Source organism: Salarias fasciatus, chromosome 14, assembly GCF_902148845.1.
Source record: "Salarias fasciatus chromosome 14, fSalaFa1.1, whole genome shotgun sequence".
NCBI classification, from domain to species: domain Eukaryota; kingdom Metazoa; phylum Chordata; class Actinopteri; order Blenniiformes; family Blenniidae; genus Salarias; species Salarias fasciatus.
The window spans coordinates 27,185,997-27,209,470 of NC_043758.1; the positions used below are offsets into that span (position 1 = coordinate 27,185,997).

The following is a 23,474-nucleotide window of genomic DNA, read 5'->3' on the forward strand; positions in this document are numbered from 1 at the left end:
CAAAGCTTTACGACCCATCGCGCTTCGTGCTGGAGTAACTCTGACACTGGGCACATGGGGTTTTATGTTGTGACTGCTTGCCTTCTCATGGCTTTTATCAAGAGCATCGTCCTGAACAAACTGCAGGTAATGAATCCTCCCTGCATACTGTGACAGGGATCGAAATTTGTGGGTCGCTGGCCCATTTTCAGGCTTTATTTGTAGGAAAAAGTTAAGATTAACATCAATGTAGTGTTAAAGTATCAGATGCAGGAACAGGAAGTTGTGGCCGTGCTTTGTAATGTGAGATGATACAGTTTCTCAGACAATAGCAAGCCCCTGAACTGAAATGAGTTTGACACCCCTGCACAAGGATTTTAATGATATTCAGCTATTGAGGACAAGAAACCATAAAAACTGAAGCTGCATTTGAAACCTTGACAGTTGTAATCAAGATTGTCAAATGTACCTGGCAAATACTGCAAAACAACATAATCATAAACATTCAGGTTACATTCCCAACATGCTGCTGCAGGACTGTTTGGTCGGGAGTGTTTCCGTTGTGAAACATCTTGTTGTGTCTTTTCAGAGCAATGGAAGCCAATCAACCCAGAGGAGAAGAAGAAATACGACCGGGAGTTTCTTCTGGGATTCCAGTTCATCTCAGCCAGCATGAATAAGCCCGAGGGTCTGCCCGCCATCAGCGATGTCGTCCTCGATAAGGTGCAAACCAAACACACACAGTTTGCTTGAGTGATTTGAGATGTGAATGAATCTGACTCTGGTTTTATCCTGTTCAGGCTAATAAGACTCCTCTGAGGCAGCTCGACCCGAGTCGCCTTCCAGGAATGAACTGTGGACCCGACTTCACGCCCTCATTCGCAAACCTGGGAAGGCCCGGAATGGGAGGAGGCGGCCGAGGACCGGTAAGCAAACGCCATCCCTGATGGAGGTAACAAAAGATACAAGAATCGACTTCTCTAACCTCCTCCGTCTCCTCCCGCCAGCCTCCAGGCATGGGCATGGGAGTGGGCGGCCCGCGGCGCTCCCAGCAGATGCAGAGGAAAGAGCCGAGGAAGATCATCACCAGCATGTCGCTCGGTGACGACATTCAGCTCAACAAGGCGGAGAAGGCCTGGAAGCCCTCGGCGAAGAAGGTGACGAACCGCAGCCGCGTGGTGGAGGACGCGGTGGAGCAGGAGGAGAACGACCCGGACAACCAGAAGACCCAGGAGCTGTTCAAACGGGTGCGCAGCATCCTCAACAAGCTGACCCCGCAGAAGTTCCAGCAGCTGATGAAACAGGTGACGGAGCTCACCATCGACACCGAGGAGAGGCTGAAAGGCGTCATCGACCTCACCTTCGAGAAGGCCATCTCCGAGCCAGACTTCTCGGTGGCCTACGCCAACATGTGCCGCTGCCTTAGCGGGGTGAGTGAAGCCTCGGCCGACAGAGATACGGTTCAGAAGACTGAAGTTAGCCTGCCGTCTCCCACAGTCAGCTGTGGTCGGTGCTGATAGATGGTTGGATGCTTTGGGTCTGACTTAAAAGTTTGAAGCGAATCTGAGGAATGTACAGTGATAGTTTGACACCCCTGATGTAAAGGATTCATCTAATGCAGCAAACTGAGGTTTAGGGACCACGGTTAAATCTCAGCACAGGTCAAGTCCTCACTGAATTTACACTGTTTTTCCCCTCAAATGACTTTTGGTGAAATAATGAAAACTTGTGGGGTTTGATTTTACATTTTGTTCCTGTAGAGTGTTGTTAGTGCTGGTATTTCATCTTCAATCAAACAACCTTTATAAATCAGGGGACATTGTTTTATGGACGTCATGGACACATTTACTTCATAAATATTTTTGGTCAAGCAGCCTTCAGTTTAAAAGTTAACATGACTCAGTTGAATATCTTATTTGGTGTCGTCAGGCTCCAGTGAAGACCTCTCGTTAGAACCACGTGTCCAAACAACTGATAAAAATGCTGGGAGTGAGGAACAGAGGAGCTCCTGTAACCCCAAACAAACTAACTCCACATATTGTTTTCCTTTAGTTTCTCACGGACGTTTTCTGTGCTCATTCCAGCTTAAAGTCCACACCACAGATAAGCCGGGAGTCACTGTGAATTTCCGCAAGCTGCTACTAAACCGATGCCAGAAGGAGTTCGAGAAGGACAAGGACGATGATGAGATCTTTGAGAAGAAGCAGAAAGAGCTGGAAGCTGCTGCAGGGGTAAAGTGCTGAGTCATGAAATGTGGAACCCTGTTCAATGACATGAAAAGACCAATTATTTAACGTTCTGAGTTCAGAAAAAAAAAAAAAAACACATTTTCACAAAGATTATAGATTTAGAATGTCAATTTGAACTTGTAAACCGCTGATGGTCTTCCTCATCCTCCTTTTTCCATTCGTCGTTTCCCCGGCAGGACGAGGAGAAGCAGCGGCTCCGCGAGGAGCTGGAAGACGCTAAAGACAAGGCCCGGAGACGCTCGCTGGGCAACATCAAGTTCATCGGCGAGCTGTTCAAGCTCAAGATGCTCACGGAGGTCATCATGCACGACTGTATCGTAAAGCTGCTGAAAAACCACGACGAGGAATCCCTGGAGTGCCTCTGCAGACTGCTGTCCACCATCGGCAAGGACCTCGACTTTGAGAAGGCCAAAGTACGAAACACACGCACAGTCACAGTCTCTGTGACATGCATGTTGCACAAGTTGATATTGTTTTAGATTTGACTGAGATTAAATCAGTTTTATTCATCACATGCACACACAGCATGCCACTGAAATGCAGCAAGTGTCCACCAGGCTCTATCAACACAGAATGTCAAAATAGACAAAAAATACAAAATAGAAACCCCAACAATGCCTGAAAACACATCGGTAAAACTATAATACAGAAGAAGCACAAGCGGGTATAATCAACACAGCCATGAAATATGCGAAATGCAGCTGGTTTGTTATCAGCATCACTGATATCCCAGCTCTGGTCTCATTGTGTTGAGTCCACTGCTTTAAGGATCTGATAGATAACAGTTTGTGAAAGTGACATCTTCAGCCGACAGGCTTCATTTCAGAGGTTTATATTTCTAAATATTTGATAACTACACCACCGGGCTGTTTTCAAAACAGGTTGTTTTGTAAATGGACTACACTTGTATAGCGCTTTTTACCCTGCATGACAGAGCCCAAAGCGCTTCACACTGCAATATCACATTAACCCGTTCACACCATACTAGGTGGTAAGCTACTATTGTAGCCACAGCTGCCCTGGGGCAGGCTGACGGAAGCAAGGCTGCCAATCTGCGCCATCGGCCCCTCCGACCACCACCAACCATTCACTCTCACACTACATTCACACTTAGAGGGTGGGTGAAGTGTCTTGCCCAAGGACACGACGACAGTTTTACGCCTGCGGGAGCGGGGATCGAACCGCCAACCTTCCGGTTATAAGACAACCTGCTCTACCAACTGAGCTACTGTAGCCACATTTACTTGTATGGGCCTCTATGCTGCAGTGTGAATCAGGTCCAGTAACTTAAGGATAGGTACTTGAAACACTGCAGTGGAGGCTGGTGGGACAGTGGATATGAAGCATGTTGACGTCCAAACTCCAAGACCCGTTTTGATTTTTGATACAGACCTTGAGTGCTACCTTGAGTTCTCCTTTTTCAAAAAAATATCTTAGCTTTCATAGACTTCGTATTAAATGATTCTGATATACGTAATGTGTTATTCTCAGCCCCGCATGGACCAGTACTTCAACCAGATGGAGAAGATCATAAAGGAGAGGAAGACCTCCTCCAGGATCCGCTTCATGCTGCAGGATGTTCTGGACCTGCGACGGGTAAATCCTCACACAAACACCAGAGGGGCGTCTTACTTTTTGGCACTTTTTATTCTTAGCCTGCTCGTCCACAGACGGGGGTCTTCAAAACATTTTACACATGCACAAACTGTATTACACACACAGATTTTCACCCTTTTTGCGTCATGTGATGGCAAAACTACCAAACACTTCTTTGTTTGGCACAGTCCTACAAGAGATCACGCTTTTTTTTTTGGCTTTGCTTGTGCACAGTGTGTGTTTTAGTGCTTGTCCAAGCGTGACTCAGCACTTAATGGCTGCTGGAAGGCTACAACCAGAGTAACCCATCCAAAACGTCCTCTCATATTTTGACCTTTTTGGTGTTTGCAGAGCTTTTTGACCGTACTGCTGGATGTAGTTCACCAGTAATATGTGTGTGTGGTGCCATACACAGCCACGGAGAGGCCTGCACTGGCCCTTTAACCCCTGACCTGTGTGAGTCTCCTGCAGGCTGAAGGAGAGAGGCCTTCCTCGGCTGTTGAATGCAGGGCGGCTCCACACACTGAGCTCCTCTGTGCCATTGGCTGAGACGACACACACCGTCTCCTCCTTTTAAACTGGTTTGAGTGTCTCCCAGTGATCGTTCTGAACACCTGCTGTGTCACTGCGTGGGTGTGTGTGTGTCTCGGGATGTTTCCCACCGCATTTTCAGTGATTTCATCAAAGTTTTCTTTCAGCAGCCACTTCAATGCGCCGTTGTTGAAGCTTCTTTCTTCTATAGGAATGCTGCAGTCCTGTAGTGAAAAGCTTCATGTCCCACCCACACAGTCTCACAAAACTGCCTTCAGTGTTTTTACAAGGCAGAATCAGCTGCTCTCAGTCAGAACATTTCAGCTGGATTTAACCGTATGACACAAACTGTAAACACTGTTTTTCTCCCACCAGTGAAACTTGATCTGTTTCAGTACTTTTATGAGCTGTAGTTGCAGTCAGGATCTCATGACAAAGATTTAGAGAAGCGTTTCCTCCCTAACCTCAATGAATTCTGATTCCTCAGAACTAAAGCCGAATACTGGAGAGTACGTACAAAAGCTATTGTATTTTATTATGTATAATCAGTTTATTAACTTGTGCAGGTATTTGTGTTTTTTTTTTTTTAATGAAATTTTGAGCAAGTCACAAATTATATGTTTCATTACGCAACATTTCAAGTGAAAACATTGTTTTTGTGTTTTTGTTTCAGAAAAGTTTTGCGTTTTTACAAGTGTTAAGTAGTTTTGCTCATGCTGTGCTTCAGTTTTTGGTCTGATTGACTTCATATCTGGAAAAAAATGATTGACCTGGCAGTTTTTGATAATGTCTGATAATGTGGGGTTTTTTTAGTTGCTCAAACTGTGAGGCTGAAACCAACTGGAAAATCTCACTCATGTAATCAATATCTATACCGATATTGATTTGTTTCTTCTTGTCATATTAAAATGAATATAATCCTAATCTTTACTGAGAGATTCTCAAAGCAAGGAGAGTCAACATGAAAGAGAAGCATAAAGTACTTATCAATAAAATATACAGTGGATATAAAAAGTCCACACACTCCTGTTGAAATGCCAGGTTTTTGTGATGAAAAAGACAAATAATTTCACAGCATTTTCCACCTTTAATGTGACCTATGACCTGTGCAATGCAATTGGAAAAAAAAGCTAAAACCTTTAAAGGGAAAAATACAAAATAAAAAAAACTGAAAAAACCTGGTTGCATAAATATGCACACCCTCAAAATAATACTTGGTCGCAGCACCTTTGGCTTTTATTACAGCACTCAGTCTTCTCGGGGAGGAGCCTATCAGGGTGGCACATCTTGATGTGGCAGTGTTTGCCCACTCTTCTTTGCAAAACCACTTCAAATATGACAGATTGCGAGGGCATCTCCTGTGCTCAGCCTTCTTCAGATCACCCCACGGGTGTTCAATGGGAGTGAGGTCTGGACTCTGGCTGGGCCGTTCCAAAGCCTTCATCTTGTTCCGGTGAAGCCATTCTTTAGATTTTGATGTGTGCTTTGGGTCATTGTCGTGCTGAAAGATGAAGTTCCTCTTCATCTTCAGTTTTCTAACAGAAGGCCGAAGGTCTTGTGCCAACACCGACTGGTATTTTGAACTGTTCATAATTCCATCCACCCTGACTGACGTTCCAGTTCCAGCTGAAGAAAAACAGCCCCAAAGCATGATGCTGCCACCACCATGCTTCACTGTAGGTATGGTGTTATTTTGGTGATGTACCGAATGTACCTTTTGGATTTATGTCCAAAAAGTGCAACCTTGGTTTCATAGACTATAACAAATTTTCCTGCATGTGTTTGGGAGATTTCAGATGTCTTCTTGCAAAATGATACCAGGCTCGGATGTTTGGCTTTGTAAGATAAGGCTTCCGTCTTGCCACCCTACCCCGTAGCCCAGACATATGAAGAAGATAGGAGATTGTTGTCACATGTATGACACAGCCAGTACTTCCAGAAATTCCTGCAGCTTCTTCAGTGTTGCTGTTGGGCAGGGCAGCCGCCCTGACAAGTTTTCTTCTCGACTTATCATCAATTTTGGACGGATATCATCTTGGTAATGTCACTGTTGTGCCATATTTTCTCCACTTGATGCCGGTCTTCACTGTGTTCCATGGTATGTTTAATCCCATGGAAATTCTTTTGTAGCCTTCATCTGACTTATATCTTTAAATAATGAGATCCCTCTGATGCTTTGGAAGCTCTCTGCGGGCCGTGGCTTGTGCTGGAAGATGTTGCTACAAAACTGTCAGGAAAAACCTACTAGACCAGCTGAACTTTATTTGGGGTTGATCAGAGACACTTTAACTGGTGGCAGGTGTGTACTCACTCCAGTTTAACCCGAGTTTGAATGTAATTGGTTAATTCTGAGCACTGTCACATCAACAGTTATAAAAGGGTGTGCACACTTATGCAACCACATTATCTGTTTTTTATTTTTACTTCACCTCCTTGAAAGACATCTGCTTGTTTGTTCAATTGCGTTATGAAGGTTATAGGTCACATTAAAGGTGGAAAAAGTTGTAAAATTACTTTTCTTGCTGTTATTTTTTTACATCACAAAAACCTTGGATTTCAACAGGGGTGTGTAGACTTTTTATATTCACTGTTTATTATATAATATAGTTTAACTCTGAACTATCTCATTATTAAAAACTGATGGTGTGGATGGAGAATTCTTAATCATGATTTCATTTTTTGAGACGTGTTTAAGATAAAATCTGTAAATCATAACAAAAAAATAAGATGGATTTGTCGCAATAGTGTTGATCACCTTCTCTGCTCCCCCTCAGAACAACTGGGTGCCCCGGAGAGGCGACCAGGGTCCGAAGACCATCGACCAGATCCACAAAGACGCCGAGCTGGAGGAGCACAGGGAGCAAATGAAGGTCCAGCAGGCGCTCATCTCCAAGAAGGAGTCCGGCGGAGGCCCGGGCCGGATGAGCGGCGGGGGAGGCCCCGGCGGTCGCGGGGGACCTCACAACCAGGGCCGCGGGGAGGGCCGCGGTGCCCCTCCCCAGGACGAAGGCTGGAACACAGTGCCCATCTCCAAGAACCGACCCATCGACGCCTCTCGCCTTAGCAAAATCACCAAGGTAGGAGAAGGAAGCATTTCCAGATGAGTCTGTTTGACCAAAGCATCAAATGCATAAAACTTTACGAAGCGTCTTCTGTTCCCAGACTCCTGTTCTTGACTTCAGTAATCAGCTGCTGGCCCCCGGAGGTAAGGGCACATGGGGCAGCTGGGGTAAGGGCAGCAGCGGTGGCACCAGTGCCAAACCTGCAGATTCTGGTAGGTTGTTCTCCTCTCATGTTTTTCTTCATGAAATTAAAATGTCATCATGTGAAGCTCACCTCGTCATGCTGGGTTTTTTTTCCCTCCCTCAGGCTCGGATTCAGGCAGCCGTCCAGCCGCCAGCACACTGAACAGATTCTCAGCCTTGCAGCAGCCGTCGTCCTCTCCGGGCTCCTCGATGGACTCAGACAGAAGAGTTCCTCAGAGGTGAGCGACGGCCAGCTCCCCCGACTAAACAAACCGCACCGACACCGTGCCCGTCTGTTCTTCTAACCCCGCGCTGCTGCCGTCTGACTCCAGAAACAGCTCGAGTCGAGAGCGCGGCGACCGCTTCGAACGCCCGGACCGCGGAGGAGGAGGCGACCGCTTCGAGCGGCGGGACGACCGGGACCGAAACCGACTCCAGGTCACCAAGCGCAGCTTCAGCCGGGAGAACGAGGAGCGGAGCCGCGAGCGGGAGCAGCGCGGCTCGGTCGATCCCGTCCGCCGAGTGGCGAGCATGACCGACGACCGAGGCAGCCGAGAGCGGGCCAGGAGCAAAGAGAATGGTGGGTGGAGAGCAGAGAGGAATCTGAATCATTCTTGTCTTTTTTTTTCTTTTGTTTTCTTTTTTTTTTTTTTTAGGATATTTCTTAACAGGACTCTTTGTGTGTCTGTGATGTTCAGATGGATCACAAGAATTTGTATCTTTTTATTTCTTTCCTTTTTTCTGTAGTTTCACTGTTTGACTCAGTGACTCACCTGCACGAAGTCATTAAAGGAGCAAAGGCTGCTCGTTTTCCTGGCTCTCATAAGAGTTTGGCTGACTGTTTAATCTATGTTAACACTGTGGCAGTAACACACAGAGAGCAGTACACGTACCTTTGAGAGTTTCAGTATTATTTCAATGAATTTGGGTTTAGTTTAGGTCCTTTTCATTTGACTCAAAGTTTTTCTTTCTGTGAACAGTGAAACGGGAGACGGTCGCCACGCCTCCTCCTCCCCCCACCCCCACCAAGCCGGCCTTGTCCGAGGAAGAGATGGACAAGAAGTCCACAGCCATCATCGAGGAGTACCTCCACATTAATGACATGAAGGTAAACCGTGGCCGGCTAATCGCTCACTGAACTGAGACGCTCTGTAAAGACGCTCGATGCTTCACGACCGTCTGGTTCTCCTTGCAGGAAGCTCTGCAGTGCGTGCAGGAGATGAACAGCACGGAGCTGCTCTTCGTGTTTGTGCGGAACGGGCTGGAGTCGACGCTGGAGCGCAGCACCATCGCCCGGGAGCACATGGGGATTCTGCTGCACCAGCTCCTCAAGGCCAGCATCCTGCCCACGCCGCAGTACTACAAAGGGTCAGTGCAGAGGGCCCGCCTCTCTCGAATTACTCTCTGGAAGGACTGAAGATGGATTACATCACTGCCACCTGGCATTTCTTTATATTTACGTCTTCGTTTCAAAGGCAGCTGAATTCACATCTCAGGACCCAGACATGCGCCATCATTGAAAAGTGGTGCTTTTGGTGTGATTAGTATCCTTGAAGTAGCAACGAAGCAAGTCTGTTTTGCTGTAAGCACAGTTGATGCCCAGCTCTCTCACATAGAGTTAATTGAATCAGTTAAATTCCTATTATATTCCCATACATATCAAGTTTTATCACAGTATTGTTTGTAGCTTTTGTTATTCACAAACTGTAGTAATTCAGCGTCATTAACATTTTATGTGAGGCTCTTTTCTTAACAGCCAAATTTGGTTTGATTTCAGTTTGGTAAAACTTCCCAAAGAGCTATTTTTAAAGCCTGATTCCTCCTCCTCCTCCTCCTCCTCCTCCGTAAACCTTTAAATTCGCTCTAATGGCAGCTGCTTCCGCTTCCTCTTTGTGCGCTCAGGCTCCAGGAGATCATGGAGGTGGCTGAAGACATGGCCATAGACATCCCCCACATTTGGCTCTACCTGGCCGAGCTGACCGCTCCCATGCTGCAGGAGGGGGGCATCCCCATGGGACAACTATTCAGGTCAGTTCCTGGCAGCGCTTGAAGGAGACTTTTACGCCGGTTTGAGCTGAACTCATGCTGAGCTCTTCGGTCTGCAGGGAGATTTCAAAGCCTTTGATCCCTCTGGGCAAAGCTGGAGTGCTGCTGGTCCACATCCTCAACTTACTCTGCAAGGGAATGGTGAGAGCTGCTTCCAGAGCTGATCGTCTGATGTTCCAGTGAGAACTGAAGCTGCTGATGATGTGCAGACGCTGCGTTCCTTCAGTCATCTCTCTGTCTCTCTAATCAGAGCCATAAAAAGGCGGGGACGATGTGGAGGGAGGCGGGCCTCCGGTGGAAAGACTTCCTCCCCGAGGACGTCGACGTCAACAAGTTTGTGACAGAAAACGTGAGTAGAAAGTAATTTATTCACTGCAGGAGATTCAGATTCGTTTCACAGTTGGATCTCATGAAATTATGGCAAAATAATTTCCAACAGAGTGTGAATGCATTCTGATGATGTTCAGGTTCATTCAACCTGGAATTTGTTGCAGCACAAGTAGCCTCAGAGTCCAGAAATATACAATCAAACTGGAAACACTGAAGTGTAAAATAACATTTTTAACCCCAGCAGTTCATTCGTATATTATTTTTTTTTAGTTTTGAACTTTAAGCAGAGACATTGAAAACAACTTCAAGTGATGAAGTAGGACTGATGCCCGGATCGTCACAGGAGCTGACGGCGCTGCTCATGCTCTGTTTTTACAGAATGTGGACTTCACACTGGACAACGAGTCGGAGAAAAGTCCAACGAAGGAGCTGAGCGCCGCGGAGCTGAGCAAACAGCTGGAGAGTCTCCTCCAGGAGAAGGCCGACAACCAGAGGATCTTTGACTGGGTGGAGGTTCGTCTTAGTGTGATTCAGATCGGGACTTTTCTTGTAGCAATTCACTTTTTGAAGCATTCGCTAGCTCAACTTTTCAATGGAGCCTCTGAACAAGGGAAAACTAGATACTTGGTTAATTTACTCTGAAATATTAAACTGTACTCGAGTGTGTGAGGGCCACAAGAAACAAACAGCCAAGTTTTATACTGTAGTTAAAGTGATGAAGTGAGTCTTTCACATGCTTGTTTTTATGATCGACACCTCTGAAAACTCCAGTTCTGAAGCATTGAAGCACCACTCTGACAATAAGAAATTAAAACTTTGCAGTTTTTAAACAGAAATTCGGGTTTGAATTCAAATGTGTACAAACCGTTGCTCATATCAGTGGTTTCAAGTGAGAACAGAACGCTTTTGTTCCGTTTTGGGTGTCCATTTAACACTAACTGCTTCTTTAAACTCATTGTAATAATTAATTATTAGAAAAAAAACTTGATTATAAATGGGGAATTAGGAACATCATTCTTCATTCGTCACCGTTTGATTCCCATTGTGCTCTCGTGTGTTTCTGCGCAGGTTAACCTGGATGAGCAGCAGACCTCCAACATGTTCGTCAGAGTTCTGATGACCTGCGTCTGCCAGTCTGCCATCATCTGTGAGTCGACTCTCCACCAGGAGGATTTCGATTCAGAGAAATTCGCTCTGACTCAGAAAGCCCACTTTCCCCCGGCAGGTGATAACCCGTACAAGGTGGACAGTGATCTGATCAAGCAGAGAGCCGCGCTGCTGCAGAGATACCTGAAGGACGAGCAGAAGGAGCTGCAGGCTCTGTACGCCCTGCAGGCCCTCATGGTGGAGATGGAGCAGCCCGCCAGTAAGCAGCTCACTCAGCCTCACACTTCCTCTCTGATCTCTTCTTTCTGAGGCACCTGCACCGAGCAGACATGTCAGGATAGTTTTCTATCACTGGAAGAGTTTTTTTCCCAGTGTTTTCCAGGTTTCTGCTTCAAATCTAAAGTGTTGTTTTAGGTTTTATTGTCACATCTGACTGAAACTGAGTCAGATTTTAGACCCAATAATTAGACAGTATTTCTGAAAGTTCCATAAAGTCATCCAGTGTATTTTTAAGTGTCTTTATTATGTCTGCATCTGTTTAAATGTTTGTATCAATGATCGACTGAGTCGCGTTGAAGTGATCTTTAGTGTAATTTGCTCCACATGGGAACACAAACACACTGTTCCTCTCAAATAAACTCCAGATGAAGTTACATCACAAAATCACAGCCGCTGAATTCAAGCTGTGCTGTGATATTTCAATACCTCTACTCGTCTTATTGTAGTTAAACCTTCTCTGCGATGTGTAACCTCAGAGGTGTCTCCGTCTTTCCGTTCCACCGTCAGATCTGCTGCGGATGTTCTTCGACACGCTCTACGACGAGGACGTGATCAAAGAGGAGGCCTTCTACAAGTGGGAGTCCAGCAAAGACCTGGCCGAGCAGCAGGGGAAGGGCGTGGCCCTCAAGTCCGTCACCGCCTTCTTCACGTGGCTCCGCGAGGCAGAGGACGAGTCGGACAACAACAGCTAAAAGAAGCTGGGACGATTCAGATGCAGCCTGAATCTGAGAAATCCTTCTGCATAAACAGAAAAGAAAAGAAAAAAATTAAGAAAAAAAAATTCTTCAACTGGGAGAGATTGTATTATGGATCGAACGTTCGATCTTTTTTTTTTTTTTTGTTTGTTTTTTGTTTTTTTGTTTTTCTTGCGCAAACCGAATGTCTTTTTTTGAACTGAATAATCAACAGAGTAGATTTAAGAGAGAGGACGCCGAGCCGTGGGAGACACTGTTAATGCTGGCTTTCTTCAGTATTTTCTTTTCAGTTGGCTTTTATTGTTTGTTTTTTTTTCTTCCTCTCGCCACGGCAACACTCTTCAAGACATTTTTGCTTAATGACAGATCTGTAGAAGACGGAAAAAAAAAACTCTTCTGTTCACATCTATATTTTTGGAGGAATTCACCCTTTATTATTCGGCGCGGCCTCGTGTGCGGAGCTGCTTCTACACGACGCAGAGCTTTTTGGTTTTCCAGTGTTTCCCTCCCCACCTCCCGGTTGGGTGATGCGTGGAGTGCGTGTTTTATAATAAAATAGAAAAAAAACTATAAAGAGAGCGCGGCCTCAGCCCGGCGCCCGAGGAGGACGGCCTCACTGAGGAGAGACGGGGGACAGGGTCCAGGATGGACGATGAGGACGGGATGCAGTGAACTGAGTCTGCCGATGGCGGGGCGGGGGGGGGGGCACCGGGGTAGCGGGCAGTGACCCCGCCCCCTCTCTCTGCCCCCCCCCATGTTTAACACTGCTTCGAACACTAAGACGGAGGAAAGCAGAGCGCGGCTGCAGCTTCCGCCTGGATTTTATTAAAGAGAAAGTATCACTATTGAAACTTGAAGAAGAAGAAAAAAATCCACTTTAATGAAAAACGAAGTTTAACAGTACGAAATCCTAAGGCCTTTTTTTGTTGTTGTTGTTGTCGCTTCCATGAGTGGAAATACTTCAGGAGAGTTGTGTACATACCTGAACGAATAGTTGTTTTTTTTTTCCTCCCAAAGAAATGATGCTAATATTCCCCACCTCTGAAACAAGAGTTCACCCCCCTGTATTTATATTTTGCTCTCCTCAGCTGGCAGAAGGTGCTTGTAATTATCCCTCCCGAGTTGTTGATTACAGTTCAATTGAAAATGTGTAAATACTTTTTTGCTTTACTTTATTAAAAAAAAAGATATTTAATTAAAGAAAACTAATGCCTCTTTTCACATCCAGAACTGGAAGAGATAATAAAGATCGTTGCAAAATAAAAGCAAGTACGTCAGGATTGGCCTTCTCCTCTGTGATGCCGGATGCTCGTTTGAGACAATTTTTTGTTTTCTGCGTTTTATTACGAGATGAGTTTTGACCGTTGAGAACGTCTGGCTCCCTCTCTTCACATGCCTGGAGCTGCCAGTGTTGGATCTTTTAATTTACTTGATAGGGTACGGGAACTTTGATCGCAATCGTAGGAGTGAGGCTTGGACAGAATACAGACGTCAAAACAACCTGGTTAGGTTTGAGAAAGTGGAAGGTTCAGGTTAAAAAAACATTGATATACAGGTTGCAATGGTGACAGTTGAAAGATCATATCACTATGGAAGACATTTTAGTTTGGAATTTGTCGATTGGAGTTTGATTGTTTTGGTGATAGAATATGTTAATCGAACAATGAACTAGAGAAAAAACAATGCTGACAAGCCAAGAGATCATCAGTGCACCCTAATGCTGTGATGGAAAAAGCCATAACTGTGAAAATATGAGTCATAATTTACAAAGGCAGATTTCCCAACTCCAGTTATACTCTCCTCCCCCAAAATATGAAATTCCTGATAGTTTTTGTGGAAACAATATTAAATGAGAATATTATCAGGATGTACCAGTAGTCTTTTTTTAACGCACCCTTTGTGCTAAAGTAATGTGTTTTAGCTAGTTTGTGGTATTAAATGTTATTTTTTGAGCTCATTCTACTGGCAAAATTAACATGAACCCGAGCTGTATGAGCCCCGTGAAATAAGAGGTTGATCCTACTTTGATCGTAAATGTGACCAAAAATGGCCCGACCCTCAATTGACGTTCCGCTGTTACTGTTGTGACGGTGTAGCAGGTAATAAACTTGTAACACTGCTAAAATCACTGATTAACATGAAGACATGACCTGTTTCACTTCCTCACCTGACATAATATGTACCGTATATTCTGGACTATCGGTCACGCTTTAGCCATTCAACTGATAATGTGACTTCTATAAAGAAGTTTATTTAACTGTGATTTATACACCTTATACTCCTTGAATGTTGTTTTTCTTTGACAGGTGTCACTAATAACCCAAATCCTTGGGTTAGCTCCATCCACTGAATACAGTGGGGCGCAGTTATTCCAGACATGAGGTGTTAATATTAAGATAAAAGTTGGGGGTTTTTTCAATTCCGAGTCAAAACCAGCTCTCTAAAATCTGCGGAATTACGAAGATGACATCAGCTTTGATTTTTCAATGAAAACCACTGATGTTTCTGATTTATTAACAGTGGATCGCATCCTTTTAGTGAGAGTAGCAGACTAACAGCACGGACTGAGTCCAGTGATGCAGCATTGAAAGCAACCTTGTGAATTAGCATCGAAGCTGTGGGAAGTTTAAATTAAGCGTGCCTGTTCAAGGCTGCAGAATGCCACATGGCTTCATCTATTTTGCACCAGATTGTAGATTTTTATTTTTTTTTTTTTTTCCCCTGTAATTTCTGCATCATTTTACTGGACCAGTCTACTCGATAAAGCTGGGCTGAATGTGGCCACTGAGCCAAGGCGAAGGGAAGTTATTTTCCTAAAAGTCTGAAATGTGATCCTGATTAAGTTTGTCATTCTTACTAGCCAGTTACAGTTTAAAGGTCAGACGGGCCGCCGCTGCTGACACGTATCAGTTTGTCGGGGCCTGATCCTCATTAGCCGAGTGGAGATAGGCGTTTGACGCCTCGGGCTGCGTTCGGTGGTGGGGGGGACGTTACATAACGGTTAGCTGAGCCTGCAGGCGAGGCGTCCGTTATGTCATCCGTGTGTTTCTGACCTGCTGGTTGCTTCACACACTCAACTGAACTTGCGTTACTGGACTTTTTGGGGAACTCCACAAAGCGAGGATCACGCTTCCAGCTGGCTGAGTTTCACTTTGACCAACATCCAAGAAACACTTAGCAGATCCTGCAGTGTTTTCCTTCTGGGAAGGTTTCCATTCAGGAGAATCAAACCTGTCACTTTGTTCCAAACATAGTGCTGATTTACACATTTCAACACGCTGCACTTAGTCATCTGAATGGTGTTTGTGTTTTGAACCACGTTCAAACGATCCTCTGAAGATTTTAATGACTGTAGAAATAGCTTAAATCAGCTTCCATCCGCAATGAAGGGTTCAGATGTTTAAGGAACTGCTATCAGCATAAAAAGTTAACCATAACTCGACTCGGGTTCCACTTCTTGTGACTGACAGTACTTGGTGTAGAGAGGTTTTGGTTCCTCTGCTTCACCCACAACCAGCTCGGAATTGAACGTGTGGCTCCAAAAGAGAACAAATGCCAGTCAGATTTCTATGTGGGTCATTGTGGACTCCACTGCAGGCCGCACAGCAGCTTGTGTGTTGTAATCCAACCTCAGGGTAACCCCACCCTGAACGAAGCCCTCGCTTTCAGCCGCCTGTATCGGCTTATCTCGCTTGTTACGAGACCTGCTCCAACAAACCGCTTCACCTCTGGCGAAGGGGGTGGGCTGGGGGAGTCGGGGGAGTCGTCTTATCTTCAACCTGCCTTCACTGGGCCACGCTGCCACCGTCAGCGGGACCCTGTTGCGTCACCTGCAGGGGAGTCGTTTCACATGTAATCCCTCCGTGTGTGTTCGGACAGGGTATTGTCAGTATCCCTAATTCCATGAAAGTACAATCCTTCCAACACATCTGACACTGCATTTCCCTTGAAAGACTCTTTCTGATAAAGAGTGTCTTCTGGTGTGAGTCTGATGAATACAGCGGTTCTGACCACTTCCAACACCTAAATATACCTCAGAGCAACACTCAAGACTCTCGGGTTGGAAGACGCTCTTGTAAGATTGCCCACCTGCTTGATGGTTTGGAGATAAGGCTTTTTGAAAGCTGCCTGAAAAACTGCTGGTAATGTATTTCCTCAGGGCTGCAAAGGGATTCTCAAGGCTTAATGAAGCGATGTGTGGGCTGTCTGAGGCGTTTCTGGGATTTAGTTCTTTCTCTGAGATGTGGCTCGAGCGAGGTATGTAAATCCAAAAGACGTCGAATTATAAAATCCAGGCCAGCTGCCTTCTTTTGTGAAGTTCTGTAATTCCAGCCGCTTCAAGCATGTTCAGAGGTTTACTTTTTGAGAGGTGTGCAGCAGAGTTTCGAGGCTTGCTCACAGGTTTTCAGTGAAATTATTCTACTTGAACGGGCGGCTTGTGTAAACAGTTTGGTCGGCACGTTGGGTTCAGCAGACCTCTTGTCTCTCAACAAAACAATGCCTGGTGGGTCTGGACGTTTTATGTTTTCTATCTTCATGAATACATAAGAAAAGGATCACTCACAGGGGAAACTAAATACACCCCACTAGTCTCAATTCAAACCCATCATATGACAGAGTCCAGGCCATATTTTGGTACGCTCTCGGGTCTCCAAAATGCATTCTGAACTCAGTTTCTTCCTCATGATCTGAAGAAAATAAATTTACAATGAGATTACTATATAATATAAGGTAGCTCTTCTAACCATTTGGAGTCAAATTGCTTCTGCATTTGACACATGGAGGGCAAAAACACATTTTTCTTTAATAGAGAATATGAAACATTGCTGTATAATCCAAAAGGCAGATCCCAGGGCAGCCAAAACAGACAGAACCTTGAACCAACTGTGAGTGCTAAGGTGTGTTTCCAGCTTTCCTGAAAACGACACAAGTGAAGACACACTCGATATTTCCACACTAGATGGGGCCATTGCACCTTGTATGTCCCACACAGTCAGTGCAGCAGCTTCATAGCAGCTCTGAAATGAAGAAGACAGCAACTACTCCTCTTGCTGGAGGTCTCATTTGGAAAGAGTCCGGGGCTTTATCAGCACAATCTTTTGGAACCTGACTGCATTAAATGTTGTGATGTGATGAAAACAAGGGCGGTAGAGCAAGATGTTTGCTGCTGATGCTTAAAGAACAGGCGGGGTTCCGACGTCAGCATTTCAGCAATTTTTGCCCATAGAGTCTGACGCCCCATTTACTCGACAATGTTTTCAAGTGAAAATGGAAAGCTCTTGTAACGTTTTGGAAATCTGTTTGCTCGACTCAACTTTTTTGGAAAATGGCTTCCAAGAAAATGGCTTCTTCTGCCTTTGCCCTTGAAGCGGGCGGTTGCATCTTTTCCTCCTCTCCTGTCTTTCTCTCCTTCCATCATGTTCTCCCCACTCGCACCTTTGTCCTTTGTCTCTCTTTAGAGGTCCACGGGTTTCTCAATGCAATTGACAAGATTATTTCAATGAGGAGCAGAGATGTGGGGGGGCCAGCCTGACCAGGATGGGAGTCTGGCTGCTGGCTAGGTGGCTGACACATGGGAGAAGTGGACGGTCATGTGCCTGGCGCCCCTGTCTGTCGAAGATGTTGGAGACGTCCACATATCCAGATTTATGATGGCGGCTCTGATGCTGATCAGACAATGCACCGGGACGTGCTTCTGGAAAATAACAGCCGATAGTGTTGCCCAACAGCAGGCGGCCTTGATCCACAAGCGGCTCAAAAGGAGAAATTAACCGCTACACCGAAGTCAGTCGCAAGATAGACAGTTTTGTTGGGAATGATTGTTGGACTGAACTGAACCGTGAGGTGGATTCTATCCGAGAACCAGTTAATTTTTCCTCTGGCTAACATTTGAGAGACCGATGGACCTTCGGTAGGAACATGAAATTGTTTTGTCTCCTACGCCTAAAAGAATGTAAAGATTAGAATTTGTCTCCCTTCCCTGCAGTAGCCTCAAGGCCACTGTTCACCCATCACCCACTTCCATGGACACCGTGACCCTGAAGGCCGCCGCACGCACACACACACACACACACACACACACACACACACACACACACACACACACACACACACACACACACACACACACACACACACACACATCCCATCCCCTTACCCCCCCCCATCTCACCCCTCCCCCGTACACCTTTGCTGTCGCTGGACATGACATGTGCAGTAAAACGGTAGTTTCTCCTGTAATAGTTGGCTGCATCCTGTGACCTGAGGGCAGATAAGCTGCATGACCCCTTCTATTCCCCCCTAACTCCCCTCTAACCCAGTCATGCCACACGCTTTGTTCGTTGCAGGGTTTGCTTTCTTTGGTTCATACTTCTAATTCCATCTGAATTATGACAGGAAATGCTGTACCTTTTTTTGACTTACCTCACTGCAAACCCCCTAACATGCTAACTACATCCTTTTCAGGGATTTTGGTCTTTGCAGTGTAAATGGACATGGTTTTTACAACATTGCTGGGCAAATGCAAAACTTTTCTAAGACAAAAAACAAAAAAATGCATTTTCATTTTAAAAAAATATAATGTAAACAGTGCTTGAGACTATGTAAAAGCATACATTACAACTTACTGTTGTAGCTGAAATAGCAAGCATGCAGAATGCTGAAGCTGTAAAATCAATAGTTTTGAGTGCATTTGAGTGCATTTACAATAGGATCTCTTTTCCTGCATTAATTTCTAGCTCGGCTGCCTGGGTTTTTTTTTTCTCCTCGTTTTATCTTCACTTCCTCCTCCACCTCTGTCACCTCCTCATCTCGCAGGATTTGCACTGGAGGTCGATGATAAAACCCAGCTGAGGTCACCTTTCTGCCCCCAACTCAACATCCACAGCAGCAGCAAATCCCAAGACACACACACACACACACACACACACACACACACACACACACACACACACACACACACACACACACACACACACACACACACACAGAACCTCTTTTTCAACCCACAAAATGTTCTCATAGTAATGGATTCTTTATGTGGAAGACTGTAATGAATGCAAACATAAGTATGGAAACACATTATATTTACAGATTCATTGTCTGAATATTTCCAGCCACCACCAGTGTTGTGAAATTATAGATAAATATTTCTTCTTATTTGTTATTTTCATCTCTTTTACGGGAGGCAGTGGTAAGGTCAACCCCCACATTCCTCACACAGTTTATGGGCCACGGGTTCAAGTTGAAAAGCTAACAGCATGAGTTATTCATGTTTTTACAAACTCACCCCGACAGCGTGGCTTTGAGGCTAGTTTGAGCTCAACGAGGTAGCGAGCTTCCATGGCAGCATCAGCAATATTTCAGCTCGAGTCTCTGCGACTCTGGGGAAATTAGTTAAATTAATTAAAAAAAATAAAATAAAAATAAAAAAAACAGTTTTCTTTAAAATTTTTACAATTTGCTTGGTGATTTTCACTTTTTCTTTAAAAGTCATCATCTCTTTTGTAGCCATTTTTCAATGGTTTGACATGTTTTGCATGTGTCAAGATAACTTTTTGATTCTCTGCACATATTGAACATGCATAAACCAGGATCTTTTCAGTGAAAGCAAGTGAGTCTGTCTGCTTTACAATGTTTATTTCCACATAATGTAGTGAAAGCTTCAGGGAGTCACTGCAGAGGGGCTTTAGAGCCACATGTGGCACCACAACCACAGTTAACATGTCACTGGTGGTGTTTATATGGAGAACTGGCCTTGGACTCTGTAAGGCACCAAAAACAGCTTTAATTCATTTATTGGTTCATTTCGAGCAGGTCTTCACAAGAAAAGAAAATACAGTACATCAGTACGACCAGTTCGTCAGATACATCTACTGCTCAAAAAGGAGTGGGAAGAAGAAAAACTTATTGAATCCCACCCCTGTCTCCCAATTCTGACATAACTAAATATAAGTAATTAACTTCCTTATCTGTACAATAGAGAAAAACAAGACAAATGCAAAATTCATTCTCGTTCAGAAAAAGAACACAAAGGTTTTCGACAAAAGTTACACTTATGGTGTTCCTCAAAGAAACATTTGACTATTACAGCAGATACATACCAGCAATAGTGAGGACAAAAATACCAACAATGGTAGCACAGTAACAATGAAGGATAACGCATACCAACGATGGTAAGAATCATCATGCGCCAAGTATGTCACAGATTCAGGGAAACATAATTTGACAATCCATAATTAGAACAAGTTTCACTGTATTTTGACCAGACCATGTCTTTAAGTAGGAACTTGAATTTGTGAATGTTTTGGCGGAGCCTTTGCTGTAAATCCAGAGCATTCCACAGTTTTATCCCACAAACACAAAAACTTTTACGTGTAGTTCTGACAGTTGGCAAAATAAAATTTCCATAACCTCTGAGATTATAACTGTTTTCTTTTGAACAAATAATTTTTGCAGATTTTTTGGTAGTTGATTATTGAATGCTTTGAAAAGTAGAATTGCTGTGTAATATTTTACAAGGTCATGAAATTTTGATAATTTAGACTGAAGGAAAAGATCATGTGTATGTTCTAAAAAGCCAACTCTCCGCACTGCCCTTTTTTGCAATAAAAACAGTGGATTAACTGCAGATTGTTAATTGTTGCCCCATACTTCAACACAATATGAGAAATAAGGGAGAACCAAAGAGCAATATAACAAGCGGAGTGCAGTGTGGTCAAGAAATTGTTTGGCTTTATTTAGAATCGAGAGGCTCTTGGCTATCTTTGATTTTGTGTGACTGATGTGGGCTTTCCATCCATAATTACACCTAGAAATTTGTTCTCAGATAAATTTTAAATTTTTACTCCGTCAATTGTGATTTTTAATTCTTGTTTGCTTATGCGATTACCAAAAGTCATTAATTTTGTTTTGTTTAAATTTAATAACAATTTGTTTGAATCCATCCATTTCTTTATTTTGTTCATTTCCACATTTACTGTATCCACTAGCTCTTTGTGACCTGAACTACTATAAAAAATGTTTGTATCATTGGCAAAGAGAACTAGTTGTAATGTTTGTGAGACATGAAATATATCATTTATATAGAGGTTAAATAAAATAGGACCCAATACTGACCCCTCGGGAATGCCACTGTTAATGACACGTTTTTCAGATGTGTATTTTCCCATTTGAACATATTGAACTCTTTCGGTAAGGTAATCTTTTACCCAGTTTCCAGCGACTCCTCTGATACCATAACATTCAAGTTTTCTTATTAAGATTGAGTGATTGATTGTATCAAATGCTTTTCTTAAATAAAAAAAAAATGCCAACAGTGTATTTATTTTGGTCCAATGCATTTGTAATTTCCTCTACTGCTTGAGCTACAGCCATTGAAGCTTGAAATCGTTGTCCTTGTTTCTTTCTTATTCACTTTTACATCTAAGATTCAGAGTGATCTCGTACTGACTGAGATGTGTGCGATGTCCGTTGCGCTGTGCCTCAGTTTGCCTCCATGGCCTTCTTTTTTTTTTTCTCCCAAAGGACCACCTGCATTTTCCCCCACATCACAGTAAAGCATCGTCCTGAATCATAAGGCCACGGCAGATGGTTCGACCTGCTTGCAGCAGTTGTCCCACCTGCTGTCTGCTGAGATCCACACCGATAAGGACAACGTGTGGTCGGGACTCTCCAGCAGCATCGGCTGACAACACGTCTGTGCGCATCAAGTGTGCTGCGCCGAGACAGCTGCTCCCGGGCAGCCTGCAGAGGAAGTTTGGTTCTGGTCACGAAATCTCATGTTTTCCTCGAGGGTAAACAAATTGAATAGAATCAAACAAAACGTCCAATTCAGGAAGACGAAAGAGAAAGAAAACAGAACATGGATGCTGAATGAAAGCCCCTTCAGCTTAAAATGGCTGTACACTCCAAGTAAGTTGCAGTAAAGAAAAGGAATTTCTCCAAGGTGTGATAATAATAGAAATAATAGCAATGCAAACTAAATGGTGGACCTCAAATATTTAAACTCTATGGACGTGTCACCCGCGGTTTCATATGCTAATGATCTTGGGGTTGACTCTCTGTGGAGTCACATGGAGTCCAAAACAGACACTTGATGAGGCAGCCAATCACCACAGTGTCATCTGCAAATGGAGTGACGGTGTTGGAACGACGAATGGTATGGTGGAGGAGCAGTGCTGGACTAAACTAATGTGATGAAGCCTGTTAGTCTGAAAGTCCAGTACAGAGGTGTCCAGGTTTACGAGCTTCATGATTTACTTAGAAGGGATGACTGCATTCAATGCTGAACTGATGTCTGTGAGCAGTATTTTCCCGTAAACAACCATACTGTCCAGGAGCGCAGCACTAATCTTCAACTCTTCAGGGTAGTAAAAAAAAGACTAAACTGAACCAGTGAAAGTCTGTGGTGAGTATATCTGCTCAGTCAGAATCAAACAGGAGCTTCAAACCATCTTCAGCTAGTTAAAAAAACACTCCGAATGAAAACTTTATGTTGAGTATTGTGGCTAAAGAGTTTTGTCCAGGGTCCTACGTCTCCCCCACATAACCACTCATCATTCTTTGACGATGGCTTCAGGCCAAGATGCATTAGCAATGATATTTTAATAAAAGATGAAGCAGCACAGACGTTGGCTGCTTTGATGGTGTGCCACCTTTTTCTACTTTGATTCACAATTTTCAATCTGAGGATCCCGTTTATCTTTCCAGAACTCATACGTATCATTCTTAAAACGCCTTTCACGCTGTGGTTCTGTCTGGATTCCTGTGTCATGAATGAGTTTTACACGTAAGACAAGCCCACATGCACATCGGTGCATCTCTCATCAGGTGTAATGCTCTCATCCCCAGAGAATTCAGACTCTTTAACCCACTTTTCGTTGTGAGCATTTAGCCGTAGTCGTCATTATTAGCGGCCTGTTCGCATTTGGTGAGACTCATCGGTGAACTTGGAACACTCTGATTGAATTTAATCTAATAAAAGTCCCTTTATCAGTATGACGCATTGCACCTGTTGAATTAAAAACAAGCTACGCATTTCCATCAGTTTCCATGTTAACTCCTTTTTTCATTCAGTTATTAGGGAAGGGGAAATTTTAGACAAGCACAAAAAAAAAAATCCATGATAGTCGATCCATATTTTTTACTCCTGCTAACATATTCATTGGAAAAGAGATGGCTGAGTGCTTCTGCCATTCAGCTCGGTCTCAGTGGACTCTGTCTTTCTCACTTACATAACCTTATCCCTTGTTGCATTATCAGTCAGATACAGACCAGCTATGATTAGAAATCACACAATCTTTCCATTCCTGTGTTGTGTGTTCATCTGTAAGGACAATAATAAGACCCTGTTGTACAATTACTGATAATAATCCCTTACAAAACCTTCAAAGCACAGGCTTCAATATTTTTAGTGA

At 44.1% G+C, this 23,474-nt stretch overlaps 1 protein-coding gene, 1 long non-coding RNA gene and 1 other non-coding gene across 3 annotated transcripts in view; 2 read left to right on the top strand and 1 right to left on the bottom strand.

The window, feature by feature from the left end:
• eif4g1b (eukaryotic translation initiation factor 4 gamma, 1b) overlaps nucleotides 1-13,243 on the top strand; it is a 52,963-nt gene extending 39,720 nt beyond the window's left edge. Inside the window, exons 15-33 of the mRNA XM_030108183.1 lie at nucleotides 569-702; nucleotides 780-905; nucleotides 987-1,409; nucleotides 2,064-2,210; nucleotides 2,405-2,641; nucleotides 3,720-3,824; nucleotides 7,130-7,432; nucleotides 7,518-7,629; nucleotides 7,725-7,839; nucleotides 7,933-8,180; nucleotides 8,581-8,708; nucleotides 8,796-8,968; nucleotides 9,503-9,628; nucleotides 9,706-9,787; nucleotides 9,897-9,995; nucleotides 10,355-10,489; nucleotides 11,045-11,123; nucleotides 11,202-11,342; nucleotides 11,870-13,243. Of these exons, the coding sequence (XP_029964043.1) occupies nucleotides 569-702; nucleotides 780-905; nucleotides 987-1,409; nucleotides 2,064-2,210; nucleotides 2,405-2,641; nucleotides 3,720-3,824; nucleotides 7,130-7,432; nucleotides 7,518-7,629; nucleotides 7,725-7,839; nucleotides 7,933-8,180; nucleotides 8,581-8,708; nucleotides 8,796-8,968; nucleotides 9,503-9,628; nucleotides 9,706-9,787; nucleotides 9,897-9,995; nucleotides 10,355-10,489; nucleotides 11,045-11,123; nucleotides 11,202-11,342; nucleotides 11,870-12,054 (3,098 nt within the window). The 3' untranslated portion in view covers nucleotides 12,055-13,243. The remainder of the gene's footprint in view (nucleotides 1-568; nucleotides 703-779; nucleotides 906-986; nucleotides 1,410-2,063; nucleotides 2,211-2,404; nucleotides 2,642-3,719; nucleotides 3,825-7,129; nucleotides 7,433-7,517; nucleotides 7,630-7,724; nucleotides 7,840-7,932; nucleotides 8,181-8,580; nucleotides 8,709-8,795; nucleotides 8,969-9,502; nucleotides 9,629-9,705; nucleotides 9,788-9,896; nucleotides 9,996-10,354; nucleotides 10,490-11,044; nucleotides 11,124-11,201; nucleotides 11,343-11,869) is intronic.
• LOC115401260 (small nucleolar RNA SNORD66) lies at nucleotides 1,910-1,984 on the top strand. The gene has a single exon (XR_003932891.1). It is a non-coding gene; the product is annotated as a small nucleolar RNA SNORD66 (small nucleolar RNA).
• LOC115400362 (uncharacterized) lies at nucleotides 5,693-22,519 on the bottom strand. Its single transcript, XR_003932792.1, has 3 exons — nucleotides 22,509-22,519; nucleotides 18,587-18,590; nucleotides 5,693-5,838 (listed from the first exon to the last, which is right to left on the bottom strand). It is a non-coding gene; the product is annotated as an uncharacterized LOC115400362 (long non-coding RNA).
• Between the last annotated feature and the right edge of the window lie 955 nt (nucleotides 22,520-23,474).